General features: G+C 40.8%; 1 gene segment (V, D, J or C); it reads right to left on the bottom strand.

Moving 5' to 3' along the window:
- Positions 1-5686, bottom strand: part of LOC122132967 — a 23392-nt gene extending 17706 nt beyond the window's left edge. Inside the window, 2 exon segments of the C gene segment in view lie at positions 5232-5538; positions 5626-5686. Of these exon segments, the coding sequence occupies positions 5232-5538; positions 5626-5671 (353 nt within the window).
- Positions 5687-11879: the final 6193 nt, after the last annotated feature.

The following is an 11879-nucleotide window of genomic DNA, read 5'->3' as shown; positions in this document are numbered from 1 at the left end:
CGCACCTCATCCACAGTCATCACCAACACAGGCACCCCCCCGGGCTGTGTGCTCAGCCCCCTCCTGTTCTCCTTGTTCACGCATGACTGTGCGGCTACGCACAGTTCAAATCTCATCGTGAAGTTTGCTGACGACACAACCATTGTGGGCCTCATCACTGACAACGATGAGTCAGCCTACAGAGAGGAGGTTGATACCCTGACAACATGGTGTCAGGTTAATAACCTCTCTCTTAACATCAGCAAAACAAAAGAGATGATTGTGGACTATAGGAGACGGCAGGAGGAAGAGCATGCACCCCTATACATCAACAGATCCGTAGTGGAAAAGGTCAGTTGCTTCAGGTTCCTCGGGGTGAACATTAACAGTGATCTCACCTGGTCTGTTCACACGGACAAGGTGGTAAAAGCAGCCCGGAAACGCCTCTTCTTCCTGAGGAGACTGAAGAAGTTTGGTATGGAATCAGTCATCCTCACTATCTTTAACAGGTGTACTATAGAGAGCATCCTGACTGGTTGCATCACAGTGTGGTACAGGAGCTGCACAGCCAAGGATCGTAAGGTCTTACGTAGTGTGGTCAGGTCTGCAGAGTTCATCATAGGCAGGGAGCTCCCAGACCTGCAGGACATCTTCCACACACGATGCATCAGAAAAGCTGGCAGGATCCTTAAAGACTGCTACCATCCATCCTTTAGACACTGTATGTGTATTATATGTTTAGCAGATTGTATATTTATTTTGTAGATTTATTTATTATATGTTTATTATATGTGTAATCTATGTTCAGAGTACTTATATGTTATGTTATGTTATTTATGTTATGCTATGGTAGTTTGTTGTGCGGTGTCTTGTCCTAAGAATTTCAGTGCCCAGTCTGACTCTGTTTTTCTGTGCATCTGACAAATAAATACTTGAACTTGAACTTGAACAAGGAGAGTATAATTGAAGTGCCTTCATGTGGTGTATTTAATGAAGCAACAGAGTTTGAAAGGATCATTCAGGGCTTTCTTTCACGCTATTCTGCTTAAAGGCATAATCAGTGTGTGACATTCAGAGTTTGTCAGCTTGTGCGCAATTGCAATTGTTTCATAATAGTTTGGTGTTGTAACTCAAGAAGTTTTAATATATTAATATTCTTGATACATATATATTGGTCAAGCCTTACCTGATTTGCATTTGTGAATTCTTAAACTGCACCCATATGATGAAACAGTTAGAGAACTGCATACAGTAGCTTCATCATTGTAAATGGTGCTGAGAGAGTATTGATGTGCATTACCAGATACAAGAATCACAACTGGGGCCTAAAGTTTTAGCTTTTGCAAGCTTTTGCCAGAGTTTGTTCTGTTAAATGGTTAGAATTTGACCTGATGGTTGGAGAGAAAGCTCTATAGTTGAGGATATCTAACAGACATTGTAGATCTCCTTTCATCTTGAGAGAAAATATTTTATTCAGGTATATTAACATCTCAGTTCCCTATGTAGTAACAGATTTCAGAGTTGTTATTGTACAGGTCTGTAGTCTCATGTGTGACTGTGTCTCTCGAGCACAGTAATAAACAGCTGTGTCCTCAGCTTTCAGGCTTTTCACTTGCAAGTGCACCTTGTTAGTGTTGGTGTCTTTGGTAATGGAGAACTGGCCCTGGAGAGACTGGGCAAATATTGTGCCAGTGCCCGTATCAATGCGGCCAATCCACTCCAGTCCCTGTCCTGGTTTCTGACGGATCCAGTGCAACCACTGAAGAGGGAGTCCAGACACAGAGCAGGACAGAGTGACTGCCTCTCCAGGTCTCTTCACCACTGGACCAGAGGAGGTCAGAGACTGGCCATAAACAACTTAAAGAGAAAAAAAGCACCCAATTACCACCAGTCTTCTGAACCCTTTAGATCAATTGTGTTTGAGGAGGGAGAGGATGATAAAACTCACATGAAAAGAAAGTCAGAACAATGCCACCACCTAAAAGCATCATTGCTTCAGTAAATGTGTTTACAATGAAAATACTGAAGATATTGAGGTTATGACTCTGCAATGAGTGTTCAGCTCATACTTCACAGCAGTGTGTTCTGATGAGGAGTTCAAAAGGTGAATGAGAGTTTTCATTGGCTGCCCTCTACCAGCTGAAATAAGTACCGCAGCGTTGATTGGCCAAGAGGGGGCAAGAGGGCCTAGTGATTCCAGCGCAGTTTGGATTTTACACTTTCTGAATATTTATTTCACTGTCACTTGATTTTAATGCTATCTCATATAGAAATGTAATATGCTGTGTAATTGTCTAAACTGTTCTCAAATATTTATATGGTCTATATTGTGTCAGTAAAGTTTTTGCACAGGTCCTCTACTGGTTGGTATAACAGTGGTAGCCTGGCACAGTAATAGACAGCTGAATCTTCAGTCTGCAGGTTCTGCCCTCTCAGAGTCACTGTGCTGCTGGAGGGATCTTTAGAGATGCTGAACTTGCTCTTCAGGGAATCTTTTTGGGTTATACTACCACCTCCCCATATGTGCACTATCCACTCCATTGTTTTCCCTGCAGGCTGTCGGATCCATGCTGTTGCGTAGCTATTATCAGTAACAGCGTATCCGGACACCTTACAGCTGATGATAATAGAATCTCCAGGCTTAAGAAGCATTGAGCTTGGCTGAGTGAGGTCAACAGCTGATTGCACATCTAAAGAAATACAAATTCAGATGATTAGTTGTTTGACATGGCAGTACACACTCTTTTGTGTTCCATCACTTTACACATTCAGCAGACTCACAGGATGCAGCTGCCAGCAGCAGGAACAGAGAAGTAGGAGACATGCTTCAGCAGGTGTCCAGTTGGGGATTGGAGCTTTGCTACCCTCTTGTGACATCAAGAAGAGAGGAACCAGCGTCTTATAACTGGAAAACAGAAGGGTTGTCTTTGAGCTTTGCATGACAAATGGCTCTGTCAAACAGACCAGGGAGCCCTGAATGAATATTTTTGCAAACAGATGAGAAACGGTACTCTGTATCATGGCCGTGTCAAATATTGTTTCATACAACGTCAACAGTCACATTAAACTCATATCTGTCATGTAAGATTGAGTAATTAAGGGTTTACTTCAAGGCTCCAAAGTTCACCTGTTACTCATTATTTATATTTCACTGGGGAAAGGATACTCATTGAGTCTACCCTCTTCTCAAGGCACAGAGTAAGGTAATACATAAATAAATAAATAAATAAGAAAAGGTTTGACTGGGTAAGAGTGCCAGGTGTAAATACTAGTAGAAGGAATGCACTTCACTACACATTGTGATTTGTTACTCATATCTTTTAATCATATGATAATGTTATATAACAGACCTTTGATATATCCACTTGATCGACTCCTCGTCCATCTCAGGCTTTCTCAGCAAACTCAAATTGAGTCACAGTATTTCGGCACAGGCTCTGATCTGAATGCTTTAGAAAAGAAACATTTATTTTTGTCTGTCTACTCAATGGGTAAATGTAGTGCACAATTTAAATATGGTGGCCAGTTATCTTTAATTCAGAAACTATGGCGATTTCATGTTGATAGAAATATGCGTGTGGAGGTACAAACACTGTGTTCATTTATCACTGTAGCTTTTGTTTTCAGCTCCCACCATCACAATTTCACCTCTGACTATTTGATTCATGGGGGTTATAATCTTCCTTGAACAGCTTGTGAGTAATGCACATAGCTGCTGCTGTTCATGTTTGCAACCCATTCAAACCCTTTTCTGGGGCCTGTCTACACCAAGCCATGCCACAGCCACTGACATCTGAGATCCACCGGGTGTAGTGACAGCTCCCTCCGACTCCGACAGAGTCTATCTGAAAATCAAGTAACTCAAACTCTGTGAAAGTTATATTTCTTATGAATACTCTGATACTGATGCAGGACCCGGGGACCTACAAGAACGAGCCGAGTTATTAAGTAAATGTTTCAGGGTTTTACCAGCTGTGTTAAATCATCAATATAAATGAAGCATTTCAAGTTGGTCTATATTTAGAAAGGCTTGGGTTTGCATTAGCTCCTCCTTCACTCTGGGGCAGACTAAATATAACAAAATGGAGAGGAACTTTATTATTGTAGTTTGTTATAATTACATAAACATTGAGGATACATGTCCTGTTTATCTTTGTATTTGAAACAGCTTTTTTTTCTTTACTTTGCAGAGAGATTAATGTGTAACATGAACTTCAGGTTCCTCTGCAGATAGGATCCAGTCTAATCCAGTGCATACTGTAGTCACTGACTCTGACCTTCAAAAGATCAGTTTTGCAGGTGCAGCAGAGTTCAGGTACTCATGTGCACCAACTTGCAACAACTGTCTGAGACTGTCTGTGTTGGCATCTTCTGGGTTGTGTAGTAGTGGGTGCAGTAAAAAGGTTCTGAAATAAGTTTTAGTATGTTAGAGAGAGTTATTATGGGAATAAACAGCTGATAACTTTCCATAGACCGCCCCCTTCAGGCATAAATAAAATGTGCAGGGGATGATCCTACATGAACATGGTTTGTTTCTCATTTACAGAGCCAGGACTGTATATGAACACCAGATGTCTTTTTCTTGCAGTGTGCACACACAGAATGGAGAGCAAAGATGATTAAAAAGGATTGAAAAGGAATTTTTGGGGGTTTTCTCAGGCTTTCACTGTCTACCTATTCTATGACTTTATCATTGTAGTAACTCCTAAATCGTTATATAGTATAAACAGTGGCTGTTATTAAATTTGCATGTATACATAAGGGACAATATGAGCTTCTTTGTATGAATGTACTTCCTATTTATTTGCAAAGTTGTGTGAAATATGCATGTAAAATGTAGGATTACTAGTTAAATAAATAAATATGGAGGATAAAAATCACAACTGCAGCGGTGGTCATAATAAATACATGCTTGCATCATTGTTCATACCTGATTGTAATTATAAAAAAACAGTGTGACATGATGTTCTCCATGTTCCCCCATTGGTGTTGGATCTTTTGGACAGGGTTCACTATCCTGGTCCTCAACGCAGCAGTTTGTCTCATCGTACTAGAAATTGAGGCAGTGAACGTCATATAATGTTGTAGAACTGATCTGACCCATGACACCTTTCTCTCATTCATTCAGACAGATCCTAACCCTGATTATACGCTGATATTTCAATAATGGTTCTGTGTTGAATCCTTTTGAAAAGGAGCCTCTGGGGAGGTTTTTGTTCTGCTATGGTGATGTTTTGCTACACGGTGAGTATCGGGCACAGTAGTACACAGCCGAGTCTTCAGTCTGCAGGCTCTGTCCCCGTAGAGTCACTGTGCTGCTGGAAGTGTCTCTGGAGATACTGAACTTGCTCTTCAGTTTGTCACTGTAGTACACACTGCCACTAGCACACACATACCCAATCCACTCCAGTGCTTTTCCAGCAGGTTGTTTTATCCAGCTGGTACAGTAGTTTCCATCAGTGAGTGAATACCCAGAAACACCACAGGACAGGGTCAATACTTGGCCTGGCTGTATGGTCACAGAGCTTTGCTGATTGAGATGAACTTGACAATAGACACCTGTGAAAACAAATAAGATCAATACATGCAAACAAAATCAAAGATATGAATTAAGGATTACTCGTTAAATACATATGAGTAACTCACACGAGACATTAACCAGCAGCAGTAAGAGGAGAGATGTAGGAAACATGATGTGTCTTCTAGATCAGCAGGTAAGAGCCGCCACTCTGACCTTGAGCTGTTTTAGTGACAGGGAGACTCGTGCTTCACATTAAATACAGAGAGAGCAGTGGGAGGCTGATGGCATTTGAATATTGTGACAAGACAGAATAGAAAGGCCAAACATGTATGGTTACTTCAGTGATACTCCCGTCAACAAATACATCATGTCACATTTAACTATTTCCATTTAAACAGATTTTGAAATGTCATGTGACAGCAGAATGTACAAATAATTGTGGTGTACATAAATACATTTATTGACTATCAAAATGAAACATGAATATCATTTGTTTAGTATTTCAATCTGTTCATGATGATTTAAATTATTATTATTTTTTTTACAATAAATCATCATAATCATTATTGAAACAATTTCCATGAAGCGCCATATGATATCATGCAATCATGTACATGTACACATGTACACCCCTCCGACTGGACTGAAAACACTACTGGCCTTTCACCACTGGAGAGTTCAACATCAATTATTTCGCTACCAGGTTCATTCAGTATAATTGAGGTCTAAAGAACATTTAGATATTTATAGACAGTTTATCTTTTACAGATAGAGCTTCTCTACATATTTACCCAAGACAAAATGGGCTTTGGATAACGGTGTGTGCTATTAGGGCTAGAGTCACCCTGTTGTCCGTGATTAGGTATATGCTATATGCTACTGTATATTATGTATATGCATGCTGCGATCAATCAATCACTCAATCAATCAATCAATCAATACATGTTCCATTAGAACCATTTGGAAACCCTGAGTCTATTTCCCTTTGTATAAATTATGTATTTTATCTGGGGGGTTAGGGTTAGGGTTGGGGGGGGCGGGGGCTGATGTGTTTCATCTGGGGGTAGTTGATGTGTTTTGTTACCAGGATGATTCACTCAATAGATTTGGACTAGTAAGACCTGGTGCTACTGCAGTATCACTTAAAGTTATGTTTATTATAACTGAAACAGTTTAAAGAAGAAGAAAGTCAATCGGCAAACCCCTGTGCCTCTGAACACAAGTCTTAGTAAAAGATTTTATGTTCAGTCTTGGATCCTCTTCTGTCACTGTGTCTCTCGGGCACAGTAATACACAGCAGTGTCCTCAGTCTTCAGGCTGTTCATCTGCAGATACACCTGCTTCATGCTGTTGTCTCTGGATATGGTGAATCTTCCTTGAACTGTTTGTGCATAGTATGTTGATGTGGTGTATATTAGAGAAAGCCATTCCAGCCCTTTTCCAGCTGCTTGTCTGATCCAAGCTACATCAGGATCACTGCTAAAGCCAGAGTACGTGCAGGTCAGTTTGTGAGAGTCTCCGGGTTTAAGAACCACTGACTCAGACTCACTCAGAGTCTGACACAGTCCATCTGTTTAAAAACATGATGAAAAATCTCAAATCAGTCAATAATAGTATTATTCTTCGAGGACCAACTCAACCACAAAAGAAAAACATAGATGAATGACATATAACACATCTTCAGTTATCAGTACTCACCACATATGCAAAGAAATAAGAGAATCAGTTTAAGTATGAAGTACATGTTAGTGGTGCAATATCAACTGATAAATATGTAGCCTCTGTCTCAGCAAGATATATGCATCAACAAAGAACGGTGTTTTGCATAAACTCCTCCTATTCACATAGTGAGAACATGTGGAACAAAGTATTACCAAAACCAAAGTTGCAATGAAATTCATTATTTAACTGGTAATCAGCAGTCTGATAAAGAAAGGTGGTCCAAAGATCTGATAAGTTATTTACCTGTTTAGATTTTTAAGGATCTTTTGTTCAACACTGAGTCTTTTTTTATTATGGCCTGTCACTGAAACTACCACCTCTTGAAGCCCTGTGTGTAAAGAGCAGAGAGAAATAAGATCATATGGGTGCCCTGCTGGAGTTTGAACCCAAATGTATTCTAATATTTATAGTTTGTGGTAAAAACAAATAGTTCGCTGTAACCACTTTCTCTTCGACGGTCGAGGATGGGGGAAAATAAATGAGATATGAGCGCCATCTACTGGCATGAATTCTGTCCTTGAACATCCATCTACCCCCTGGTTCCTTGAACCAATTCAAATGAAACAGTAGCATTTTTCAACGTATTTTTCATAAAAACACATAAATACACAGTATCATGTCTATTTCATGGAAATCTCATTAAATCTCTGTGTCATGACAAACAAATACTGGATACATTTGATAGCTTTTCCTGTTATGCTTTTCAAATGCTGCAAGACATAAAGCAGAGTATAATAGAAAGATGAATGTCTTTTGACAGTAGAAGACATGGAGTATAAAAGTACTTTTTGCTGGGAGGGAGGACCGCCTTTCAAATGCATTATCCTCCAATGGTTAGGGTATTTGGCAGACACTTTTATCCAAAGCGACTTATATACATATTCCAACATTTCTTTCAAAAATACTTTCAAACCAAAGGCTCTTTATGATATGCCCTCATCTTCATTTTCTCTCCAATGCTGCATGTTTTAAGTTTACATTCTCTTATATAAAATATTTACAATAACATTACAATATTTACAATGGCATTACCTTACAATTACATTCAATTTTTTAGTTTTTTTTGCTTCATGTATAAATGACGGCAGAGCTACCCTCCGATGATCACATTCCTGTAACCCTGGACATGGCAGAGCTTGTCGCTGTCAAAATCCACCACCAGTTTCCTCAGGCCCCAGTGGGTTGGTGTGAAGTGCACTTTGACCTTGGCCTCCTGGCCCGCCTCCAACGTACACGGGAGTCTGTGAAACAATAAACATTTAAACCCCTGTGCCATGACTAACCCCAGCAACAGCCAAGAGTTTACACTATTCCCTTTAGCCCTCCAGTGATAATATACTAACTTAAGTATCGTAACGGGGTATAATAGCGGCATGCGTGTGTTATCGGCTACGATCGCGTTGTCATGTCAATCTTATTAATAGACTTAGCATTTCGATTGTTTAATAGACTGGCCGATTTTTAACAGACTGGCCTATAACCAGTGCATCTACGCTACATACTTTACTAATGAGAGGTTAATCAGTGGAATTGTGCAGCTGCAGTATTGACTGGGGTGGTATGGGCCAATAGCCAAGCAATCGAGAAAAACTGTAAAATGGTCATCCCATTTTTACACACATACACACTCACACAGTGCCGCTGCTAGCCATTTTGGTGCCCTAAGCATAAGTCCTTTATGATGCCCCCCCCCCCCCCCCCCGAGAAAAAAAGTTTGTTTCTGCCAGTTTAACATTTTATTAAAACGAAAAAGAACAACTTCCTCAACCCCAAGTGAGGGACACTTTCTTCCAGGTGTGCGCGCGCGCCAACAGCTGACCAACAATAATGAAAATCGCAAGGTTTCATTAGCCATACCATAAACCTATTAATTTCAGTGTAATTTTGGCAAACCACTACTGTACTACTGGGGCCCGCGCTCCGATCAGAATCAGAGTCAGAACGTCATTCGTTAATCAGCATTTTAACCCATTTCGAACAGGGCCTCTGTCTCAACGTCCTATGTAACTCAGACTGGTTGCAGTTCACTGCCTGGCCATAGTTTTAACATTGTTTTAGATGGGTCAAGGGGGGGCGCTATTTACCTCTTGCCAGATCCATAACTTTGCAGCTAAAGTTGTAATTCCTGGTTGCTATGGTTATCTAGCTAAGGCTATGGTTAGCTAGCTAAGGAAACTTTTAATAACAAACGATTTAAATGGAAGATTTCCGTTTGCATGAAATGATAGCTAGTTATCTAGCTAATGTTATAGTCTCCTCGATTTAACTTCTACAATTATAATGGGTGCCTGTGACACTTCGTATGAACGAATTCATATTCATGAGTTCATATTCACACATATTAACACCAGTTCATTATGTGTAAAGAATGCTGATATGAAATATGAAAACAACCAGTAGTCAATGTGCAAGCTTCCAATTTAATTTGATTTAAGATACTCTATTTGAGTTGGGGCAGTCTGTCCTTCAGTCGAGGCATGATGTTCTCTCGCTACAAGTTTCACCTGTTCGTGTTGGCGTAACAAATGCTTGTGGAGTCAAGTGCAGTTGAGAGGCGCTTGTCTCCAGGGCACAGATTACACTTAACTGTTATATTTTTCTCTTTTCACGGATACAAATAAAAAAGGCTGTGATTGGAATACGGGACTGGAGCTGTCCCTGACGGGACAAATCAAAATCACCCATAATATTTCGGGATGTCCCGGACAATTCGGGACGGTTGGCAACCCTACTTGCACCTAACATATAACATATTTGAGTGTGCTAACATTAGCAATAACGTCAGCTAGTCCGAGGTGTATGCATAGGCTAACCATTAAATTAGCAGCACATTTCCCGTATTTAACAATGATTACACATGGACTTACCTGAAAGTGATGCACGGGCATCATCTCGCAGTTTATTTCTCTTTCTTTTGTCTGCCCCTGACTCCTGTTGTCTTTTTGAGGCCATTTTCGAAAAGCTGACCTAGCCTACTTTCAAAGTTCGTCAGGCCACCGAGATAGGAAAGGGCACCCACGGCAAGCTTGGGAAGTTGAGTGTGGGGGGGGGGGGGCACCAGCGTAACTTTTTTTAAGCAATTAAATATATCTCTTGTTCTGCCTGTTTTGTGATATACATGCCTAAAAGGTCCCTAATATTTCTATACTGAAATAATATCGGCATTATAATTATTATAACTATGATGATTTTTCAGTTGCCTATTTTTTGGTGCCCCCACAGGAGTTGGTGCCCTACGCACAGCGCGTAGTGTGCGTTATGGGAGCGGCGACACTGCACTCACACACACACACACACACACACAGGCACGCACATGCCATTTGTTGATAACCAACAAGTATAGAACATGTGATAAACAAACATAAATTATTGCATATGTAACCGGGTAGCTTTAGGACCCAGGAGTCCTAGGCAGCCCATGGCTGACGTGCCGTTTCCTTCAGACCCGCGATAGTTTAAATTGGCACGTAGTACTGGAGGCAATTGTTTGTTCTGCGGTTTACCTAACGCTTTAGGCATTGGCTCCGTGTGATCTCAGGTATGCTGGTAACCCTCATTATATTTGTAGTAGTTTGCATGTTTTTATGGTGTGATGGCTTGATGTAGCTTAATGTGTATTTCCCACGTAGCGACAGCCTCCTTAGCTTGACACGACGGTGGACAAGCGTGGAGTAGCGGGGTTAGAAACTCAACAGCCCTCGGTATGTTTTGTTAAGTCATTCAGAACATTGTGCACTGATGCTGTGTGGTTTGTGTAGTTAATGAGGATATTTCCTGCTGCAGGTGGTGTCCGGCGACTGCCACTGTTTTTCCCCTATTAGTTTTCCATTGTTTGATTTCTTTCTGTTTTGTTTGTTTAAGGGGCTGTTTTGTGTGCTTATTTGGGGGTTTATATGCATTTAGAGCCTTGATTAGGCTAGGCTTACTAACCTGGCGACGCATTTTTACACTTTGCACTGAGTGTTTGTCCTACAATGCCTAATGTTTGCAGTGATACTTAGATGTGATATGCAGATAAGAGTTGGTGTGGTTATATATTTGTATTCCTAAATCACGTGTGTTGTAGCGTTCCCCAGGTTGGGAGTTCACCAAACCAAGTGCCATTCTAAGCTAAAGGCCCAGGTATATTAGGCCCACAATCACGCCCCTGTTGTTAGTGTTTGCTATTTTAATAGGATGTACATCCATCTGATTTTACTACTGTGCATTTAATAAACATTGTATTTATATTTGTTATACCACGGCCTCTGCCTAAGTTCTTTTGATTGGACAGGAACTGTGCAGGGAACCTAGTCCTAATTATAGTATGCTCAACTGAGGGTCTCTCACCCCATCTGTGAGAGTGGCGTAGTCGGAAACAACTAGCATGAGACCTGGTCCTAACATTCTCTGAGACCATTTAATGCTAAGTGCACCACCCCGCCACATATGGCGTAGTCGGCAGGATATCAGAGGCTGTGGTATTTTGTTTCCTTTTGTTGGTAGCCCTATTTTGTTGTAATATTTATTTAGTGGGAAAAACAGTGGTTGTCATCTAGGGTCTCATCGCCCCCTGGACAGCCTTTGTGTGGATTTCGGTGTGCAGACTTCGGTGACTGACATCAAGTGGACATCAGGACTACTCTACTGGGCTCTGAAAGACGGGTAGTCATGTCGG

This window comes from Clupea harengus, chromosome 1 (genome assembly GCF_900700415.2).
Source record: "Clupea harengus chromosome 1, Ch_v2.0.2, whole genome shotgun sequence".
In the NCBI taxonomy this organism is placed as follows: Eukaryota; Metazoa; Chordata; class Actinopteri; order Clupeiformes; family Clupeidae; genus Clupea; species Clupea harengus.
This window is presented reverse-complemented; position numbering and strand designations above follow the sequence as displayed.